General features: G+C 42.8%; 2 protein-coding genes across 8 annotated transcripts in view; one reads left to right on the top strand and one right to left on the bottom strand.

Annotated features, from left to right (window-relative positions):
* Positions 1 to 20529, bottom strand: part of STX8 (syntaxin 8) — a 308325-nt gene extending 287796 nt beyond the window's left edge. For 3 of the 4 annotated variants that reach the window (XM_055256018.2, XM_055256019.2, XM_063629485.1), the window contains exons 1-3: positions 20393 to 20528; positions 12661 to 12760; positions 6347 to 6441 (exon numbers count right to left, since the gene is read on the bottom strand). In XM_055256018.2, coding sequence (XP_055111993.2) covers positions 6347 to 6441; positions 12661 to 12760; positions 20393 to 20409 — 212 coding nt within the window. In that variant the 5' untranslated portion in view covers positions 20410 to 20528. Of the gene's footprint in view, positions 1 to 6346; positions 6442 to 12660; positions 12761 to 20392 lie in introns of all 4 variants that reach the window. The other variant, XM_063629484.1, reaches the window with a different exon arrangement.
* CFAP52 (cilia and flagella associated protein 52) overlaps positions 20432 to 23246 on the top strand; it is a 66342-nt gene continuing 63527 nt past the window's right edge. For 2 of the 4 annotated variants that reach the window (XM_055256011.2, XM_055256014.2), the window contains exon 1: positions 21230 to 21363. In XM_055256011.2, coding sequence (XP_055111986.2) covers positions 21294 to 21363 — 70 coding nt within the window. In that variant the 5' untranslated portion in view covers positions 21230 to 21293. Of the gene's footprint in view, positions 20528 to 21178; positions 21364 to 23246 lie in introns of those variants that run through there. The other 2 variants (XM_055256009.2, XM_055256015.2) reach the window with 2 other exon arrangements.

Genomic DNA, 23246 nt, shown 5'->3' with positions numbered 1-23246 from the left:
GCAAAACCCCGTCTCTACCAAAAACACAAAAATTAGCCAGGCGTGGTGGTGCACACCTGTAATCCCAGCTACTTGGGAGGCTGAGGTAGGAGAATCGCTTGAACCTGGGAGGCAGTGGTTGCAGTAAGCTGAGATCGCACCATTGTGCTCCAGACCAGGCAACAAAGAGTGAAACTCCGTCTCGAAAAAAATCGAATTTAGGTAAGCCTTATTTTGTGAACAAACTGCTCTGGCGAAGGAAGAAGTTTGCAGATAATTACTTCTCCATGCCAAAAAAGAAGAACTGCCAGGGAACAGTTTAAGGTTTTAGAGGTCAAAAGACTTTTCTGGCTTTCTTAAGTCAACAAACTCTAATAAATATTTATGATGTACCAGGCCAAGTCCTTACCTTCCTCAAAGCTCTGATCACATTTTGCAAGTACTATTTTAATACCATCATTGTTTGTGAGTTTTGATATAACCATCATGCATGATTAAAAACTCCACAAAGAAAGGATGACCTGTAAATTCTCAATGGTGGCTGAAATCTTTAAAATAATGATAAAATAATCAATAGCAGCTAATCCTCAAGGAGGACTTAGTATATGTGAAGCACCTTGTATGCATATAATCTCATCCTTACACAACAATCCTTTATGCCAGGTGGACTTCTAGCATCCCATTCCACAAATGAGGCACAAAGAGGTTAAGTAACTTCCCCAAGGGTGTTGGTAACCACCTTTTATTCAACAGCCACCATTATGGGGGGCAAGTCCTGTGAAGGGCTTTGAAAAGATTTTCTTCAACTTGCACGATAACCTGGCAAAGTATGATTATTCCTACATTACAGATAATGAAACTAAGGTCCAGAAAGGCTAAACTGCTGTTTGGCCTTGGTAAGTGGCAGAGCTGGTCTTCAATCTCAGTTCTGTCTGCTTTCAAAGCCAATGTTGTTCCCACTATTACCAATGGCATCTAGACATTCAGGTTTCATGGACCAGTAATATGTCCAAAAAAACTAGGAGGGGTGTAACTTATATAGAATTACCAATTATACATTTTGCCAGGTATGGATGTTCAAGAAAAAAAAAAAGAAACAAAACTATCTACTTTTACTATCATGGTGAAAAAGCAAGGAGATTTTAACACCAAAAACTAGAAAGAACCGTGTAACGGTTCTGTATAAATCAGAAAACAGGCTTGGCATGGTGGCTCACACCACTAATCCCAACATTTTGCAGGCCAAGGTGGAGGATCGCTTGAGACTAGAAGTTCGAGACCAGCCTGGGAAACATGGCGAGACTCCATCTCTACAAAAAAATTAGCTGGGCATGGTGGCATACACCTGGAGTCCTAGCTACTTGGGAGGCTGAGGCAGGAGGATCACTTGAGCCCAGGAATTGGAGGCTGCGCTGAGCTAGGATTTTGCCACTGCCCTCCATCCTAGGCAACACAGTGAGATCCTGTCTTTAAAAAGTCAAAAAAAGTTCTTATAAATCAAAAAACTTCTGCTACACAAACACTATCTTCTTCTTATTTTTCTCATGTTACCAAGTATCAGTGAAAACTGATAGACAGGGACAGTGTTTGAAAACCACTTCACCTCCACTGGAGCTACCAGGGGATACCTGTAAAATCTGTTCAGACAGCCTCTCCACAGCCACATCCACTGGGGTTTGTTAGGTAGTAATCACCACGTCTGTCTATGCACTTATCTATCTACTTACCTATCTTTGTTTTTCCAAAAAATAGAGTTGAGAAAATTTATTTATAGATTTTTCTTTTTTTTTTTTTTTTTTGAGAAAGAGTCTCGCTCTTTCGCCCAGGCTGGAGTGAAGTGGCGCTATCTTGGCTCACTGCAAGCTCCGCCTCCTGGGTTCACGCCATTCTCCTGCCTCAGCCTCCCGAATAGCTGGGACTACAGGCGCCTGCCACCACGCCCGGCTAATTTTTTTTGTATTTTTAGTAGAGACTGGGTTTCAGCGTGTTAGCCAGGATGGTCTCGATCTCTTGACCTCGTGATCCGCCCGCCTCGGCCTCCCAAAGTGCCTGGGATGAGAAAATTTATTTATAGATTTTTAAAACTTATTTCCAAAGGCCTTCTCCCAAGACACCAAAGTACTTTTTGACATCAAACCCCTCTGTAAAGAGATTTTCTTTATTCTCTTTAAAATAAGTAAAGGTGCTGCCTCCTGTGAAATGCCAACAAAAGAATAAGTTTCACGTGAAGCCAACTCTAAGAAGATGGTACTAAGTATCTTTAGTACTCTCTGGAATTTCATATGCAGCCTTCCATAGCATACACCTCTTCTCAGCTGGTGAGGCAATTATAGTTTCTATCTCAAAGAAACACTGTGAACAGATGTTAAGGTCTTTCAGCAATTTAAACTCTCTGACTGCAAGACTTCGGTTTATTAATTGCATACTAATGGATTCAAAAGCACAGAACTTCCATTTTAACCTGACTTTTCTTCTTGCCAGGAGAAAAATACTTTTTCAGGAGACAGCATAACATCTCATGCCTTAATTCCATGAATTTCATTGTTTAGAAAGCATTTGCATAGGACTTATCTTTCTGGCAACTCCTAGTGTTCTTTGGACAAGTTCACAAATGTAGAAAGGCATCAATTTATTAAGTATCATAAACTCTCAACTACCCAGCACAGTAAGGAAATGTGGTATTCAAATATTCACATTAAAAAAGTCACCAAACATTAATTATGCCTCAAAAAAAGGATTAAAAAGTCACTCCATTGGTGATTTATGAACATTTTTCTCAACATCATAAAGTACACCTAATAAACCACAACGAACACTGTTTAATCTTCTGATGGTTAAGATGGTTCTTGAAGTTTTGTATTATAAACAAGATTTGCCTTGGCTGTCCAGTAACACAACAATTAATAAAGAATTCTAGTTGAAGACATGCCAGGTGGCAGCTGACTGTATTATTTCCACTAAAGTATAATTCAGCTTTTAAACAATTCACATTGGGGCCATACAGCCTGTGTTTGAACCTGGCTCCTCCATTTCCTAGTTGTGGGGTCCTGGGTAATGACTAAAGCTCTCCAATAATCTGCTCCTCAGAGTAGAAAACTCCTCTGCTGGGGCTGGGCACAGTGGCTCATGCCTGTAATCTCAGCACTTTGAGAGGCCGAGGAGGGTGGATCACCTGAGGTTGGGAGTTCGAGACCAACCTGGACAACATGATGAAACCCCGTCTCTACTAAAAATATAAAAATTAGCTGGGCATGGTGGCACATGCCTGTAATCCCAGCTACTCGGGAGGCTGAGGCAGGAGAATCGCTTGAACTCGGGAAATGGAGTTTGCAGTGAGCCGAGATTGTGCCACTGAACTCGTCTGGGTGACAGAGCGAGACTCATCTAGAAAAATAAAAAACAAAACAAAAACAAAAAAACCTCCTCTGCTGGAATTCTGGGTTCTCTCTCCACCTTCATCAGTGACTTTCGGTGTAAAGTTTAACTTGGCCTATATCTTTTTCTGTAAAGAAGAGAAGGAAACACCAAAAAAATCTATAATATGAGATTATTAGGACTCATAGATTGCTATCTATCTTAAATCTGGAGGATAACTGCTAGAGAATTATTTTGAATGTTTGGGAAGAAGAAGGAGGTTAGGGGAAGGGAAGATGGGAGGAATAGAAGGAGAATTAAAAAGAGGCCTTCATAATATATAAGCTACCTCCTTTCCCTTACATCAAAAGTGGCCTCCATGGCCAGGCACAGTGGCTCACGCCTGTAATCCCAGCACTTTGGGAGGCTGAAGCGGGTGGATCACCTGAGGTCAGGAGTTCAGGACCAGCCTGGCCAACATAGTGAAACCCTGTCTCTACTAAAAATACAAAAATTATCCGGGCGCAGTGGCGCGCGCCTGTAATCCCAGCTACTCAGGAGGTTGAGGCAGGAAAATCGCTTGAATCCGGGAGGTTGCAGTGAGCTGAGATTGCGCCACTGCACTTCAGTCTGGGCGACAGAGCAAGACTCCATCTCAAAAAAAAAAAAAAAAGTTGGCCTCCCTGAAAACAAACAGGTTTATGAGCGCCCTCATGGGGTGAATTAGCTAAATGCCATCCCTAGTATTGGCTGCAGTTGTTACAGTAGAAATAGATCAATTATTTGAAAAAATAAATAGAATTTTAAAGTTGTTGTATTCCAGCTGAATTTTTGATGTCTCCTAGTAAATTCTAAATTATCCACATTAAGGCCCCGAAATATTTTTGTAATGTTTTAAATAACTCTTGTTCAGTGTTTTTGATGCTTACTGCTTAATTCAATAATTTGGGAAGTAATTCTGAGACGACCACAAAACCAAAAATCTGTGAGATTTCAACAGATGGTCAGACTGTAAGCATTTAGAACAAAGTCAATTATAACTGTGGTATGCTTAGTACTCTGTAATAACTAGCAGAAATTATTAATAGAAAAAAGTAAAAGCTCTTAATTTGTATATTTTTCTTGCCCTATAGGTTTAGCACATAAATAAGGTGACTAATAATGTTACCTTAATGGAAGCAAATGCATATTATACCATGAAACAATATGTAGTTACCTTTCTAATATATGTGCTTTAAGTAACACTAACATGAATTTACACACCTTCCCATGTGTAGACTTCCCAGTGCTTAGTACCGAAAGCAGAGGAAACAGTCCTGCCCATCTGAAACTACTAAAAATACAAAAAATTAGCCGGGCAAGGTGGCAGGCGCCTATAGTCCCAGCTACGTGGGAGGTGGAGGCAGGAGAATGGCATGAACCTGGGAGGCGGAGCTTGCAGTGAGCCGAGATCGTGCCATTGCACTCCAGCCTGGGCGACAGAGCAAGACTCTGTCTCAAAAAAAAAAAAAAAAAAAAAAATCAGCTGGGTGCAATGGCGCAATGAGTATATTAGGACTTGTTGATTTGGGTAAAATAAAAACCCTTTATATGATAGACCAACTGTGCTGTAACAAATTACAGCAGATGGAAGGTAAAGTATCTCAGAATATTCCACTTGTGTTAAAAATAAGGCTCTAATTGTTTGAAATTAAACTTTTATTTGAAGGCTTAGTGGATCAGTAATTGAATATCTAGAAAATCATGCAACTAAGCCAACTTTCCTGGTGATATAAAGGGGTTACAATGGGGAAAAATATTTTTTAGAACACTTTCCATTGTTTTATCTAAAAAGCTGTATTCCTGTATTTCCCTATATTTAAAATCTGGCAGTATCCATTTCCTGAAATACCAAAAATTGGGTCTTTGGCATGAACTACTGACAATTTAGAGAAATGATGAGAGACCAGTTTGAGGTAAGTTTTCAAACCAATATACACTTGGGTGTAAAGGTTAGTGTAGGTAACAAGTCATGTATATTTTCCTAAATTGATCAGATTATGAATTTCTCTTTTTTTATTATTTGAGACAGGGTCACACTCTGTTGCCCAAGCTGGAGTGCTGTGGCACAATCTCGGCTCACTGCAACCTCCGCCTCCCAGGTTCAAGTGATTCTCCTGCCTCAACCTCCTGAGTAGCTGGGAGTACAGGCGTGCGCCACCACACCCAGCTAATTTTTATATTTTCAGTAGAGATGGGGTTTCACCATGTTGACCAGGCTGGTCTCGAACTCCTGGCCTCAAGTGCTCGGCCTCCCAAAGTGCTGGGATTATAGGCGTGAACCATTGCACCTGGCCCAGATTATGAATTTCTAAAAAATATATATATATAATATATGTAATATATATATATATTTTAACACATGGTAGGAGGTTAAGATGATGGCATAACTTGCTTCAAGGAAGTCCCACCCCACCCCTTCCCCTCAAACTCCCATACTAGAGGCAGTGTCTGTGCCTCTGGAGGAAAAATAAGGCAAACAAGCCACATCTCAACTACATAAACACGGGGCAGTTGTGAGAGGAGAGATGTATGGTTTCTACTGGTATTGGCCACTCCGAAAATAAATGGATCATTAAAAACTCTGGAAACTCCCAGAAGTGGAAACACAGCTTAGGATGATCATGGAAGTTTTCCTGTTGGAGCAGTAGTTAGCCATGGTCAAGGTGGTCTAGACAGAGGGCAGTGTGGAGCTCCGTAAATACCGCACTGACAGAAAACATTAGCTTCCTGAACTGTACAGGTTATACCCAAATCAGTTAATTCCCTCGGTAGGTCTTGCTTTGCCAGCATATTCACTGTAAAACATGTAACAGACACTTAAAATAAAAATCAAGATTACAGGCAATATTTTGGAAACCAGGTCTTCCTCAAGCTGTGGGAAAATCTGGGTGGCCCAGATTCCTTCCTTTCTTAAAATACGACTGCTTTTCCTCCCACTCTAGGAAAGAGGTGGAAATGTTTACATGGATACATCTGATGTGTTGACACAGCTCTTAGCAATAAGTCCTTCAAAAGGGCGATCTTTTCCTTCAGGTTCTGCAACAAAGCTCTGATTGTCACGGTAAGCTGAAAAGAAAAGAACACATCCTAAGTATTCTAGTCCAGAGTGTAGAATCCACGAAATTACATCACGTAAACACTACTTCACGGGCTACGATTCAACCAAGCAAGGGCTGGAAGAGATAGATACTCAGCCCCTCATGACAAACTCAGGGCTGGAAGGAAGCTCAGTGGTGCCCTGGCCCAGCCGCCCACCTACAGATTGTACCCGCACCACAACCTGGCCAAGTGGTGAGCCAAGCCAGACTGGAACACTGATACTGACTAGAAACTGTCAGTGTGCTCTCACCATTAGCTGAATCCTGTCGCCTGAGCTTCTACCCCATTGATCCTATTTATCTACCTTGGAACCATGAAAGAAATTGTGTTCCCCAAGTCTTCATTTGAGAGCAAAAACCCACAGTTCTCTCAACCAGGCTTCAAAGACAAAGCGTGGAGTCCCATTACCATCCCCACCGGGCTCTCTAAACAACTGGTAAAATTTACAACCCAATGAAACGTTTTACAGCAATGTGTTCTTTTTATGCAAGAGGAATGTTAACCACATATGACTCTTTTCCCAGGAGTATGTGAATTCTCTCCAATCATCCTAGAGGAAATTTTTGTCTGTGACTCTAACCTGTTACATTAAAGGATGGAGAGAGAAGAGGGCGAGAAGAGCGCCTCTCAGGAATTTGGAAATGTGAAAAAACTGCCTGTGTAAGTTAAAACATATTCAACCACGGATGAAATCAGAGATACGTTAAAAAGACAGAATACCACAGGTTTCCTTTGCTACCTTGTCAAAAGCAGCAATTATATGACTCAAGCGGACTCCTTCCTTGGATTTGCAGAATCACACCAAGGAAAACCAGCCAGTGTGCCAGAGACTGGCCCAGACTGTACACATCCAGCAGCCCTCCAAGGCACCAGCAGCCAAGAAAAGTCTAACCTGAACTATCCCCATACCTCTGGGAACCAAGGAAGAACCACCTACAATTTTGTGGGGAAACACCAAGGAAAGCAGATCTCTCTACACTCAAAGAGAAAAGAGCGGCCGGGCGTGGTGGCTCACGCCTGTCATCACAGCACTTTGGGAGGCCAAGGTGGGAGGATCACGAGGTCAGGAGTTGGAAACCAGCCTGGCCCACATGGTGAAACCCCGTCTCCACTAAAAATACAAAAATTAGCTGGGCGTGGTGGTGCGCACCTGTAATCCCAGTTACTGGGGAGGCTGAGGCAGGAGAATGGCTTGAACCCAGGAAGGGGAGGTTGCAGTGAGCCAAGATGGTGCCACTGCATTCCAGCCTGGGCGACAGAGCAAGACTCCGTCTCAAAAAAAAAAAAAAAAAAACGTAGAAGAATTCAGTATGGTCATTAGTCATAAAGTGAAAAAAAATCAAGGGCATTCCTAAATTTAAGTAATACCTAAGGAGAGTTTTTTAAATTGTTATTTTAAAACTTCATTAACAATACCAACAAAATCTAAAAAATGCCTAGCACAGTGCCTGGCACATAGTAACTGTGCAATAAATACTGCTGAAGAAACAAAAGGAAACGCTCAATATTGTGAAAATGTAAGTTTTCCTCAATTTAAATCTATAAACATACATGTCTACTTGAAATTCCATTTGGAATTCTTTTATTGCAAAAGAGGTGATAATTAAGGCACAGCACAGTTTGGTTTTTTTTTTAAATGAAGTTTTACAAAATTACTCTGACAGAAGGATAAATGAAGGAAAATAAAAACCATGAATATGTATAATGTTCATAGGGGCCTTAATCAGATATAAAGTGATTATAAAAAAACTACAATAGCTGACGCTGGCAATTACCAACAGCTTCAGTAGTGCAATATAACAGACAAACGGCCCAGAAATAATGTAGCTGTATAAAAACCCAGTGTATTATATATGAACTATTTCATATGAGGGAAAGAAATTCATAATTTAGCAAATGGGGAAAAAATAAAATTAGATAGCTACGACACACCAAAGTAAACACCAAGTATTTCAAAGATTTACACACACAAACAAAACAAAATAACAAAAAAAAAAGCTTAAGGAAAATTTACATAATTAAGGATTTATACAACCTCTGCATGTAAAAGGCCTTTTTAAGCATGATATCTCCTCCCCCGTTAGAAAAGATCACCAATAAACATGCTGATAATTTCAAATAAAATTTAAAAACCAGTACATGTTTTACAATGTCACTTACAAAATCAAGTTAATATAGAAAGTATTTATGCTAAATACACCAGATCAAAGCTTAATATAATTAACATATATAAAAAGAAAACTTTGAAATTAAGAAACAAGGCTGGGCACGGTGGGTCATGCTTGTAATCCCAGCACTTTGGGAGGCCAAGGCAGGAGGATCTCTTGAGGCCAGGAGTTTGAGACCAGCCTGGCCAACACGGTGAAACCCTGTCTCTACTAAAAATACAAAAATTAGCCAGGCATGATGGCGGGTGCCTATAATTCCAGCTACTTGGGAGGCTGAGGCAGGAGAATCGTTTGAACCTGGGAGGCTCCGAGGTTGCAGTGAGCCAAGATTGTGCCATTGCACTCCAGCCTGGGCAACAAAAGCAAAACTCCATCTGGCCAAAAAAAAAAGAAAAGATGTTCAAGACATAATAAAAAATGCATATTAAACTGCTGTAACATAGTATTTTTACCTAGTAGAGATTTTTTAAAAGATAATCAAAATTGGTGTAGAAATGTTCTTCTGCAATATATGTGTTCAAAAGGCTTAACCCAATGTAGAAAGTCTACATTGAAGAATTTATTTCAACATGGGCAACAATTTGGCTATACTTAAAAATCATTTGTAATTAGAAAGAATCTAACCGTCCAAGAAGATGACACTAGTTAAACAGATAATAGCCCTTCATGTAAAAGATGAAACCATATGTTTACTAGAAGAAAGCAGGAATAAATTTTTTATAACCTGGAAACAGCAAAAACTTAGATATGACTAAATATATGGAAGCAATTAAAGATTGACAGCCAACTTCATTTAAAAAAAACAAAAACAAAAAACTTTCGGCTGGGTGCCGTGGCTCACGCCTGTAATCCCAGCACTTTGGGAGGTTGAGGCAGGCAGATCATGAGGTCAGGAGATCAAGACCATCCTCGCTAACACAGTGAAACCCCATCTCTACTAAAAATACAAAAAATTATAAATACATAAAAAGCCGGGTGTGGTGGCAGGCGCCTGTAGTCCCAGCTACTCAGGAGGCTGAGGCAGGAGAATGGCGTGAACCCGGGAGGCGGGGCTTGAAGCAAGCCGAGATAGGCCACTGCACTCCAGCCTGGGCGACAGAGCAAGACTCCGTCTCAAAAAAAAAAAAAAAAAAAAAAACTTTCACATGACAAAACTACTACAAGCAAGTCAAATGTCAGATGATAAAGGAAAGGAAATAACTGCAATTTATCACGAGGAGCTAATCTCCCTAATACGTGAGGAGCTCTTAAAAGATCAAGACTAAAAAAGGCTAATAATCCGGTAGAAAAATGGGCAAAAGACAAGATAGTTCACAGAAAAAAAAAAAAAAAAAAAAATATATATATATATACACACACACATATATACATATATATGGCGCTTAAGCATACGAAAACACACTCCACTTGACTCATTATATGAGAAATACAAATTTAAAACGACACTGAAATACCATTTCTCACTTATGAGGTTAACAAAAATTCAGAAGATTCACACACCCTCTGTTGGCCAGGTTGTGAAGAAACAGAAGCACTCACACATTGCTGGTGGGGTGGCAAGGGTGACAATCCCTTTGAGGGGGGATTTCACAACAGGTTAAAAAAAAATTACATATGCCCTGGTTCTGAGAACTCACCTTTAAAAGACACCTATGCACATAATTTTTTTAAAGGACAAGGTTATTTACTGCGGCATTATTCACAACAACTCAAGACTGGAAGCAATTTAATTGCCTTTCCTTAGGAGACGGGTTAAATAAAGAATGTTACATCTATGCAATAGAGTACCCACACAGCCCTAAAGAAGAACAAGGAATATGAAATAAAATGTAGAGGTTTCTATATTATTAAGTGAAAAGACCAAGATACAAAAGAGTTCTGTCATTCATTCATTCATTTATTGAGACGGAGTTTCACTCTTGTCGGCTTGAGTGCAGTGGCACAATCTCAGCTTGCTGTAACCTCTGCCTCCTGAGTTCAAGTGATTCTTCTGGCTCGGCCTCCCGAGTAGCTGGGATTACAGGTGCTCGCCACCACACCCGGCTAATTTTTTTGTATTTTTAGTAGAGACCGGGTTTCACCATGTTGGCCAGGCTGGTCCCAAACTCCTGACATCAGGTGATCCACCTGCCTAGGCCACAGTGGCTGGGTGCAGTGGCTCATGCCTGTAATCCCAGCACTTTGGGAGGCCGAGGTGGGTGGATCACCTGAGGTCAGGTGTTTGAGACAAGCCTGGCCAACATGGCGAAACCCCATCTCTACTAAAAATACAAAAATCAGCCAGGCGTGGTGGCAGGCGCTTGTGATCCCAGCTACTCGGGAGGCTGGGGCAGGAGAATCGCTTGAACCTGGGAGGCAGAGGATGCAGTGAGCCGAGATTGCACCACTGCACTCCAGCCTGGGCAACAAGAGCAAAACTCCATCTCCAAAAAAAAAAAGGAGAAAAAAAGAGACACATGCATGTGTATGTTCACTGCAGCACTATTCACAATAACCAAAGACACAGAATCAACCTAATGCCCATCAATGGTAGAGCAGATAGAGAAAATGTGGTACATATACACCATGGAATATTATGTCGCCATATAAAAGATCAAGATCATGTCCTTTGCAGGAACATGAATGGAGCAGAAGGCCATTATCCTTAGCAAACTAATGCAGGAACAGAAAACCAAATACTGCATGTTCTCACATTCTGTAGGTTGTTTGTTCACTCTGTTGATATAAGAGAGAGCTAAATGGTGAGAACATATGGATACATAGAGGGAAATGACACACACTGGGGCCTAGCAGAGGGAGAAAGTTGGAAGGAGGAAGAGGATCAGGAAAAATAGTAAGTGCTATGCTTAATACCTGGATGACAAAATAATGCGTACAACAAACCCCCGTAACACAAGCTTACCTATACGACAAACCCGCATATGTACCCCTGAACTTGAAAGTTAAACTCTTAAAAAAAATAATTCTAATAACTTTGGAACATAATAACCTCAGTATTCTTAGTAGATTAGTCTAAACCTAAAAAGACTCAAATTTTGAACTTAGTGTTTGTCGTGGTACCTTATAGTAATTTTGAAACCATTTTCTGTAAACTGTAAAATAGACCAAATGAGTAAAAACATACTGATGCTTTTGGAAACTAGGATTCTCAGTGTGAGAAAGAAAATACAAATTTGGAATGCGTAAAATAAGGAAGAAAGGTGTGGTGTTAGATTTGAATCAAAGGCTTGTATTTTTAATCATAATCACAGGTATAAACTTGTGATTTCACAAAAATCTATTTCCTAGCCAAATCCCACCATTTTTATACAGCCCATAACTAAATATGGTTTTTACATTTTTTTCTTTTTTGAGACAGGGTCTCACTCTATTGCCCAGGCTGGAGTGCAGTGGCGCGATCTCAGCTCGCTGCAGCCTCCACCTCCCGGGTTCAAGCAATTCTTCTGCCTCACTCTCCCGAGTAGCTGGGACTACAGGTGTGCACCACCATGCCTGGCTAAGTTTTATATTTTTAGTAGAGATGGGGTTTCCCCATGTTGCCCAGGCTGGTCTCGAATTCCTGACCTCAAGCCATCTGCCCACCTCAGCCTCCCAAAGTGCTGGGATTACAGGTGTGAGTCACCACGCCTGGCCTGTTTTTACATTTTTAATATAAAATGTAAAAACTATAACTATCCTTGGGGTGAGAATAGAAACTCAAAGACTTGAAGACATTGTCTCTTGGCCTGCAAAGACTAAAAGATTTATTATCTGGAGAAAGTTTATAACCCTTGAACTAGACTATAAAATTGCTAGAAATATTTAAAGTAAAACAGGAGAACTTAAATGTGTTATGCTTCATTTAGTCTCAATGATTAAATAACTACTAACTGGTTGGCTGTTAACGTCAATTCAACATATGTAAGCAGACAGATCATCATACACACATGCGCACAGAGAGCCTCAAAGAAAGATAGGAGGGTTTTCAGACCTCAAAACTCAAACAAATCATTGGGTACTAATTCCTTCCTGGTATTACCTTCGGTGCCTTTTCACCTTTTCTTTCATACTGATTTCGTTGTTGAATTTTCTCAGCAATTTCTTGGGCAATTTGACAAGTAGAATCGTATGTGGAGAACCTGCACCAAAGTCGTAGAAAGAGAAAATGTTTAAGGTTCTTGTTTTTTTTCTTTTTTTTTTTTTTTTTGAGACAGAGTCTCGCTCTGTCGCCCAGGCTGGAGTGCAGTGGCGCAATCTCGGCTCACTGCAAGCTCCACCTCCCAGGTTCGTGCCATTCTCCTGCCTCAGTCTCCCGAGTAACTGGGACTACAGGCGCCCGCCACCACGCCCGGTTAATTTTTTGTACTTTTAGTAGAGACAGGGTTACACCATGTTACCAAGATGGTCTCGATCTCCTGACCTCATGATCTGCCCCCTTGGCCTCCCAAAGTGCTGGGATTATAGGTGTGAGCCCCCACGCCTGGCCTTAAGGTTCTTTAAAAGAAATTTTTGCATTGTCTAAGTTTGACATTTTCATTCTAGCCAAAGAATTCAAACAGAAGGGAAGAATAATAACATGACCAGTAAAAGCAACATGGACTGAGCGTTATTTGCCATGTGGCAGGCACTATTGTGAAGGCTTCGTTAGTAGTAACTCACTTAATCTAAACAGGAACACTGTGAAGTGGGTACCATTACCATCTCCAACTCACACATAAGAAAAGGAGGCACAAAGAGTTAGAATTACTTGCCCAAGTGGTTCTGCCAGCTGCAAACCAAGGCTGTCTGGCCCCAGAGCCGGGGCTCTTAACAACTGTGCTGTTCTACCAATGAGAAAGCATGTGGGGGTCTCCGCTGCACTGGGCACTGTTCTGGGCACTGGAGAAGATGGCAGTGAACAGAATGAACACAGTCCCTCTTTCAAGGAGCTCATATTTTAGGGAAAGAAAGTCATAAAACAAATACATACATAGTATGTCAGGTGTTGATAGGTGCTAAGAAGAAAAATGCAGCAGGATAAAGGGACAGAGAGTGATGAGGAGCTGCTACTTAGGATCAGGTGACACCCAGGCGAGGTGAAGAAGCTGGCCTCGCAGATGCCTGGGGGCGGCTCTAGGGTGCAGGAACAGCAAGTACTGTCTAGCCTAAAGCCAAATGCTCTGGGGACAAAGGCCACACACTCACCTGACATCTGAGCTTGTCAGAATTCTCTCAAAACATTTAATAAGTTTCTAGTTGTCATTCAGCAGCGTTGGAGGCTTTGAAGGGTGCACAGTGAACTCCCAATAGCCCCTTATGTTTTGCTTCTGTCAGAGCATTTTTACTTCCTATCATATAGAAAATACTTAAGCAGACCGGGAGTGGTGGCTCACACCTGTAACCCCAGCACTTTGGGAGCCCAAGGCGGGTGGATCATGAGGTCAGAAGTTCGAGCCTGGCCAACATAGTGAAACCCCATCTCAACTAAAAATACAAAAAAATTAGCTGGGCATGGTGGCGGACCCCTGTAATCCCAGCTACTTGGGAGGCTGAGACAGCAGAATCACTTGAACCTGGGAGGTGGTTGTTGCAGTGCACAGAGATGGCACCATTGCACTCCAGCCCGGTGACAGTGTGAGACTCCGTCTCAAAAAAACAAACCAAAAAACCGAAAATACTTAAGCATGCATACACATTTCATGTCTCCTATCAGGCAGTCTGCTCCTAAAAAGCAGAGACTCTGTGGACTAACATGACCAGCGTTATCTTCCAGGACTAGTCCATTACAAAATATCGGAAACTCTTGTTGCCCCTAATAACCTAATTTTTGCTTGAGTAAACAATATATTTTTTAAGACCTTTCAATTCCCAAATATCATTTGAACACTGAGGGAACTTGATAAGTGTTTTTTTTTTGTTGTTTTTGTTTTTTTTATTTTATTTTTTTGAGACGGAGTCTCGCTCTGTCACCCAGGCTGGAGTGCCGTGGCGCGATCTCGGCTCACTGCAAGCTCCACCTCCCGGGTTCACGCCATTCTCCTGCCTCAGCCTCCAGAGTAGCTGGGACTACACGCGCCACCACCACTGCCTGGCTAATTTTTTGTATTTTTAGTAGAGACAGGGTTTCACCGTGGTCTCGATCTCCTGACCTCGTGATCCACCCGCCTCGGCCTCCCAAAGTGCTGAGATTACAAGCGTGAGCCACCGCGCCCGGCAAGTGTTTTTTTAAGTGAAGGAAAATGCGCCCATCAATTCCCTTAGGAATCTTACTAGAGTAATTACAGCAATAGTAACAGATGAGTACCTGACCTAAGCCAGGTCCTATACTAAGAGCTTTACATTGTAAACTTCATAAGAATCCTGAGACAGGATCCTGAACCACTAACCACTATACTCTAAAGCAGCACCATTCATGTATACATCATATATATATCATACACATTCACATATATATATCAATGATACATATATTCATATATATCACATACCTATCGTTTATTTCCATATATACTATATATTCATATATGTCATATGTGTATCATTCATATATATATTCATGTATTTGTGTGTGTATGGAAAAATAGCAGTGATACAAGAAAACACAGAATTAAGAAAATAGGAGGCTAATAAGGAAAATTGGGTCCTGGTCCCAACTTTGCCACATTTCACCTTTTTTTCCTCCATATTATCATGAAAAGAGGAGCCTAGGTCTGGCTCTGGGGTCCAGACCATACATATAAAAATCAACCACATATGGTAAGTTTTGCCTCCTGCCAAATGTGGGATCTAAGTGGTAAGTACGTCTAGAGTTCAGAGGTGGGAGAGATTACTGTTGGCCAAGGCACTCAGATGGAGAGGGTCCATGAGGTTACATCTGGATAACCATGAGGTTAAAGCAGGTCTCTTATTCAGACAGGAGGGAGGAGCACATTCTAGACTTAGTGAAAGACAGGGCGAGCAAAGATGAATGGAAGGAAATGTGCCCAGCACGTTTGGCTGTGTGGTGGCCCTGGAAGCCTGGTAAGTATAAAATGGTACAGATGAGTAGAAGCTAGTTTCTGCAGAGCCTTGAACACCAGTCTAACAAGGTTAGACTTAAAGGAGAATTTTAGAGCCATAGAGGACACTTTTACACACAGAGAGTGGCCCTAAAGAGGTTATGAGAAATGCACACAGCTAGCACAACTCCCAGGTGTCCTGACTCCAGTCCTTGTGTTTTTATTTCAGCCCTAAAGAGCAGTAGTTGTGAAACAAGTTGGAATCACTGGGGAATCTTTAAAAAAATAACAATGCCTGGTCCCAACCTCAGCATTCTGATTGAACTGGTATGGGGTCTGTCCTGGGTGTGTGTGGGGAGCTTTGAAAGTTCTCCAAGTGATTCCAATCTGCGGCAAAGTCCGGGCACCCTTGGCCTGGGGTAATAGACAACCTCATTACAATATCAAGCACACAGGTGCCTGAATTACTAGTTTAGAAAAAGTAATCTGGCAGCGGGGGTGGGGGGTGGCTGAGGCAGGAGAATCGCTTGAACCCGGGAGGCAGAGGTTGCAGTGAGCCAAGATCGCGCCATCGCACTCCAGCCTGGGGGACAAGAGCGACACTTCGTCTCAAAAAAAAAAAAAAAGTAATCTGGGCTGGGCATGGGCGTGGTGGCTCACGCCTGTAATCCCAGCACTTTGGGAGGCCAAGATGGGCGCATCACCTGAGGTCAGGAGTTCAAGACCAGCCTGGCCAACATGGCAAAACCCCATCTCTACTAAAAATACAAAAATTAGCTGGGCATGGTGGCGGGTGCTTGTAATCCCAGCTACTCGGGAGGCTGAGATAGGAGAATCACTTGAACTCAGGAGGCAGAGATTGTGGTGAGCCGAGATCATGCCACTGCACTCCAGCCTGGGTGACGGAGCAAGACTCCGTCTCAAAAAAAAAAAAAAAAAAAAAAACAGGTGTGGAGGGTAGAGATGAAACAAGAATGGCAGAATATTGACAATCACAGAAATTGGGTGATGAGTATGAAAGGGGCCCATTATACTATTCTAGTTTGTGTATCTTTTACTTTCCAAAATAAAGTTTTTAAAAAGCAATTCAACAAAAAGAAGACCATGCTACCAACATAAAAAGTCCAATCAGGATATAAAACTATTAAGGTTTAACTGTAATTTTTCTGGAAATGGTACATCATCAACAAATTAGTTACCCTGGCGGTAAAGCTAATTAACATTAGCAAAGAACCAGTTCAGAGACAGTGATCGTGTGCTCCTTCTGTTAAACAGCGAGCCTACCACTTGCTTTGATAGGCCATTAAAATAGTAACTGCTATATTCCATTGCCAGACACTGAGGGAGGTGCCAATGACCTATGATTTTAGCAACACAAAGGTAAAGCTGTAGTTGAATCTGTTTTTATAGGCTGTTTTTGTTTGTTTGTCTTTTTTTGACATGGAGTCTCGCTCTGTCGCCCAGGCTGAAGTGCAGTGGTGCGATCTCGGCTCACTGCAACCTCCACCTCCCAGGTTCAAGTGATTCTTCTGCCTCAGCCTCCTGAGTAGCTAGGATTACAGGCGCGCACCACCATGCCCAGCTAATTTTTGCATTTTTAGTAGAGACGGGGTTTCACCATGTTGGTCAGGCTGGTCTCAAACTCTTGACCTTGTGATCTGCCTGCCTCAGCCTCCCAAAGTGCTAGGATTACAGGCATGAGCCACCGCACCTGGCCTTTTATAGGTTTTTAAAGTCCCTTCCCATACTCCTTTCTATCCCCCTAACCAGTGACCCATTTTGTGCTTTGGGAGCACAGCTGAATCTCTCACTGTTTCACTCTCAATAGTCCAATGAGAAAGCCACTTCGTCAAACTAATGAAGTGTAACAGAAAAAGTCTAAATGCTTTATCAACAGTAACTGTGGAAGAAGCTTGGAGTCCAGTGATAGCTTCCACCGATCTCAATAGATAACTGGGGGCCTGTCCCTTATCTTTGACCTTTATTTCCTACTTGATTTGTAAACTGAGGGATTTAGGTTCCAGAAGGTGGAGGGCAACTTAGGAATATGTATTGTAAACCAAAATAAAATTCTAAGCCCATCCCCATCCTCTCCCACCCCCTGCCCCCACAACCAGCTGAATGGACCCCTCCCCTCAGGCAAGGGCATTCCAAAGTTAACCTGAAACAGTGGTTCAGGCCATGATGGGAAGAGGGGATCAGACATGCCTCATTACATATCCTCTCCTCCTTTTTGGAATTCAGGAAAAGCCAACCAGCATTGACATCAATACAGACCTTAAGTCTGATAAGAAACACTTACAATCTATTCTCTCTAAAGCCTGCTACCCAGAGGCTTCATTTGCATGATAAAATCTTGGTCTCCACTACCCCTTATCATAACCCAGACATTCCTTTCTATTGATAATAACTCAACCAATTGCCAATCAGAAAATTTTTCAATCTACTTATGACCTGGAAGCCCCCCACCCAACTTCGAGGTGTCCCGCCCTCCTGGATTGAGCCATCATAAATCTTACATGTGTTAATTCATGTATTATTCTCCCTAAATTGTATAAAAGCAAGCTGTCCCCCAACACCTTGGGCACAGGTCTTCAGAACCTCCTGAGGCTGTGTCACAGGTGCATTCTTAACCTTGGCAAAATAAACGTTCTAAGTTGACTGAGACCTGTCTCAGATACTTTGGGGTTCATGGTATCAAGGGCCTTAAAAATGTTCATACCCTTGAGCCCAATAGTTCTATTTCACTTTCAACAGTCTAATGAGAAAGCCACTTAGTCAAACTAATTGAGAATAACAAAAAAAAGCATAAATACTTCACTTTCAACAGTTCTAATTCCTACTTCTAGACAGGGAGCCCAAGGAAATAAGAGATGGAACAAAGGGACTGCCTTTGCAATGATAAAACAGAACAAAACATCAAAAAAACAAAAAACTAATATGAGGAGAAAAATAAATTATGGTCATTCAAGTGATGCATTATTATGCAACATGAGACAATTATGAGGCTGGGTACGGTGGCTCACACCTGTAATCCCAGCGCTTTGGGAGGCCAAGGCGGGCAGATTGCCTGAGCTCAGGAGTTCAAGACCAGCCTGGGCAACACGGTAAAACCCTGTCTCTACTAAAATACAAAAAATTAGCTGGGCATGGCGGCGTGCGCCTGTAGTCCCAGCTACTCCAGAGGCTGAGGCAGGAGAGTTGCTTAAGCCCAGGAGGTGGAGGTTGCAGTGAGCCAAGATTGTGCCATTGCACTCCAGCCTGGGTGACAGAGCAAGACTCCGTCTCAAAAAAAAAAAAAAAGAAAAAAAGAAAGTTATATTTTCAAAGCATGTCCAATGACATAGAGAAATGCTGTTTATATTATATATATATATAATATAGATTAAAATAACAAATTCATTGTAAAAAAAATCATTAATGGCTATTTCCAAATTATAGAGTTCAAGATGCTATTTATTTTCCTCTTTGCAAATTTTCAATATTCTCTAAATTGAATATTCTCTATCAAGGGGTGTATATAACTGTTAAAATTAGGGATTTGGGGTTTTTTTATTTTTTTTTTGAGACGGAGTTCCGCTCGTGTTGCCCAGGCTGGAGTGCAATGGCACGATCTCGGCTCACCACAACCTACACCTCCCGGGTTCAAGCGATTCTCCTGCCTCAGTCTCCCAAGTAGCTGGGATTATAGGCATGCACCACCATGCCCGCCTAATTTTGTATTTTTAGTAGAGACGGGGTTTCTCCATGTTGGTCAGGCTGGTCTCAAACTCCCGACCTCAGGTGATCTGCAGCCTCCCAAAGTACTGGAATTACAGGCGTGAGCCACCACTGCATCCGGCCTAAAATTAGGTTTAAAAAAGTCAATGCTAAATTAAATAATTGGCCCAAATAACCTAGATTCCAGGTAACTCAACTTTGTTCTTGGAATCCATTCTTCTAATATCCAGGATGTGGGCAACTTAAACAATTATAAACTATATTAGAAATAACAACATAAGACATATATTCCAACAAGAACGTTATAGAGCTGAAATATGTTTTTAATTATTAAGCAGAAAGGTCAAGTCTATGTTCAATAACAATATGTTCCTTGGGATCAAACAATATGTTCCTTGGGATCAAAAGTTGCATCTTTCATCATGCAGTCCTTGGAATTAACTGCTAAATAAATGACCCTTATCAGCTATTGTTTTACTGCAGAAGCTACTGCTAAAGGAAAAGACTTCATGATATTAACTCAAGAAAGTGCAAAATGCCTTATAAACAAGTGCACAATTTCCCTCCCAGGTTCCTGGATCTGGAAGGGCCCCCAAGATCTAGGTCTTAGCCCCAGCTGGTTACTAACTGGCTGGTGGCCATGGATTCTGAACCTCGGTTTCTCCACCTGTGAAATAAGGGGGTTTACCGGCATGGACTGACATGCTGCAAAAACGTTATTTCGACTTCACTTTTATAAGAGTCCAGGGAAGCCCGCACCGGCCAGCTCCACAACCAGGATGGGCGGGAAATCCCCGCAACGAGATGCAGCCCAGAAAAGCTAGAGGAATATTCAGAGATTTGGCTCAAGTCCTCAGCTCTCCAGCGGACCACCTGGTCTCCTTCCCGGGCCACCCTTGAAAGGACCAAGTGTGGCGGGATGTGGCTGAGCCCCCTCAGTAAAGGAAAGGTCTCGCTGCCCCTCCCCTCATCCCGAAAGGCCTCCAGCGGCAATGCGAAGTGATCGCCTGCTCCCCGGAAGCCTGGCCTCCCCGAAGGTCCCTCCACGCACTGCCGCCCTCACCCGGGACTCACCACGGGTCCGGTGCCATCCTGCAGACTCCGCCCGCCGCTCGAACTCTTCCTGCTCTTAGCAGCTGACTACGGCGGCCCGCGCGGCTCACTCCCCGCAGTTCGTCCCGTGCGCGACCGGAGCCTGGAGTTTGCAAAGTGAGTAGCTAGGGCCTAAGAACTATAATCAGAGAAAGGAAAGTGCTCCCCTGGGGACAGTAGACTGGAGCAATCTACTCCCACCAAGAGACGCGAACTGCTGAGCTCAGTTAAAATTGTTAAATAGAAACTAAGCATTTTCCCAGGAAGGTGGGAGCCATGCAAGACCTCTCTGTGGCAGTTACTTAAAAATTTATCCTGCTTCAAAAACAAAACAATAAACAAAACACTAGATTGCGGTGAGACTTGCACGCTGCGTAAACTCACTACAATCTAAGTTAACTTTATGATATGTAAATTATACCTCAATAACGCTTTTTTAAAAAATCTTTAAAATTTTTTTCACGCTGCTTCAAACAGGGGCCCAAAGAAGTATCAATTATATATATATTTTTATAGCAGCCTTCCCATCAGTCCTGTACGCTTGATTACATATTTTTTAAATGTCATTCATTCGGTGCTTGATTTTAGAGTTACTAAGAAGTCACAGAATCTACACGAGGGGATGGAGGAATTAGTTTTGCGCATTTAGTGCCATCCCCTAAATTTCCAGAGAAATAGCACACAAAAAAAGAAGAGTCCCACTCCATCTCTCTTCCAGTCCCCATACCCCTTCATTTCCAAGAATCCTAATGAACTCGAACTCGGCAGGCTGGGTTTCTGCGCGGGCGTGGAGCTGGCGCGCATGCGCTCGTCCGTTACCATAACGACCAAAAGACGCTGCACCCACTGGGGCGGAGAGCAGAGTAATCAGAACCTCCCGAGGATGGATAACAAAATTTCGCCGGAGGCCCAAGTGGCGGAGCTGGAACTTGACGCCGTGATCGGCTTCAATGGTGAGGCCTCCAGCATCTTTGGGCTGGCTGGTTTAGGAACTCGGGGGACCGTGTAGTGCAAACAGGAATAGTGAGACACCGGGGACACCTGAAAGGCAGTGTGGGACAACGGCAGGAGCCCTGGCCAGGGACACGCACAGGAGGACCCGCACAGCCTGACCTGCCCCAAGGCCTTGGAGAGTCACTTCCTCGATCCAAGCCTCAGGGAGTGGGATGGTTTTTACCAGCTCGGACAAGCGGCAGCACCTAAAAGGGACCAAATGCCTCCTCCCCAGGCGGGCTGGATAAGTACGGGTGGTTGTAACCCTTCTCCCACTAGGTCAGCCCTTCCTGGCTCTGAACCCCACGCCGCTCGCAAACCCCTAGGCTTCTTCGTAACCACATAGAAGGTTGCTGTCTGTGTCGGCCCCTGGGACTAGCTAGGAAATCTGCTAAAATCCCCACTGGCGTACCAGTGAGAAAGGGCTGGGAGGGAACGTGTGCTTGAGCAACCCCCTGAGGGAATGTTCTTGGTCCTCTAATCCTAAGGAAGGTTTCTAAATGATGAGGATTTCAGACCAGGACAGAAGGGGAAGGGGACGCCAGGGGGAGCTAAAGCAGAGAGAAAAAGGAACTGGGCCGCTCCGCTGAAATCTTATTTGTGACTGCCTATTGTTTTGAAGATTCTGGGAAGAAAAAGCTGTGGGGTTTTATTGTTCGTTTTGAGGGGTTTTGGTTTTTTGAGGGATGAGAAAACAATGAATTAGATTTTAGGAGAAGCAAAACTTTTCAAAAATGTGTGTTGTGATGCCTGAAAGCTTTAAGAATGTGGATGCAGAATAATCACTGTCTAAAGTTTGAAGCATACTCTAGGACTTAGCTCTTGACTCTTGGTTTTACTTTTAACAGTCTCCGATAGAAAGTGAGTGCTTTATACACTTCGGATATCAGATATCTTGAGAGTTGGTTACAAGATCATTGAGAAACAATTGAGCAGCCTACAGTGGGGTTGCAAAGCGTCACTTGTTGAGCCAATGCAGAACCACACACATAGAACTCTGCAACTGAGGCCGGGAGTAGTGGCTCATGCCTGTAATCCCAGCACTTTGGGAGGCCGAGGCGGGCGGATCACCTGAGGTCAGGAGTTCGAGACCAGTCTGGTCAACATGGTGAAACCTCATCTCTACTAAAAATACAAAAATTAGCCTGACGTGGTGGCGCGCGCCTGTAATCCCAGCTACTCAAGAGGCTGAGGCAGGAGAATCGCTTGAACCCGGAGGCGGAGTCTGCAGTGAGCCGATATCGCACTGCTGCACTCCAGCCTGGGCGACAGAGGGAGACTCCATCTCAAAAAAAAAAAAAAAAAAAAAAAGGGCCGGGCGCGGTGGCTCACGCTTGTAATCCCAGCACTTTGGGAGGCCGAGGCGGGCGGATCACGAGGTCAGGAGATCGAGACCACGGTGAAACCCCGTCTCTACTAAAAAATACAAAAAATTAGCCGGGCGTGGTGGCGGGCGCCTGTAGTCCCAGCTACTCGGAGAGGCTGAGGCAGGAGAATGGCGTGAACCCGGGAGGCGAAGCTTGCAGTGAGCCGACGTTGCGCCACTGCACTCCAGCCTGGGCGACAGAGCGAGACTCCGTCTCAAAAAAAAAAAAAAAAAAAGAACTCTGCAACTGAATTCATGTTGTGGCTGTAGAGTTCCAAGCACAAATAATTTATGGTAAATTATATGCCAGTGTCTTCCATGGCAATTACTAATTTTCTTTACCTTTTAGAATGACCCCATATGATCAAATTGTTTTTACCTTGGTGGCTTTATGATAATGTATATTCTTTCATGCAATCAAATATACATTTATATATAACCTCTATGCAAAATAATATGCTATGGACTGAGAATACA

This window comes from Symphalangus syndactylus, chromosome 20 (genome assembly GCF_028878055.3).
Source record: "Symphalangus syndactylus isolate Jambi chromosome 20, NHGRI_mSymSyn1-v2.1_pri, whole genome shotgun sequence".
In the NCBI taxonomy this organism is placed as follows: Eukaryota; Metazoa; Chordata; class Mammalia; order Primates; family Hylobatidae; genus Symphalangus; species Symphalangus syndactylus.
Note: the sequence above shows the minus strand (reverse complement) of the source record. Positions and strands in the feature narration are given on the sequence as shown.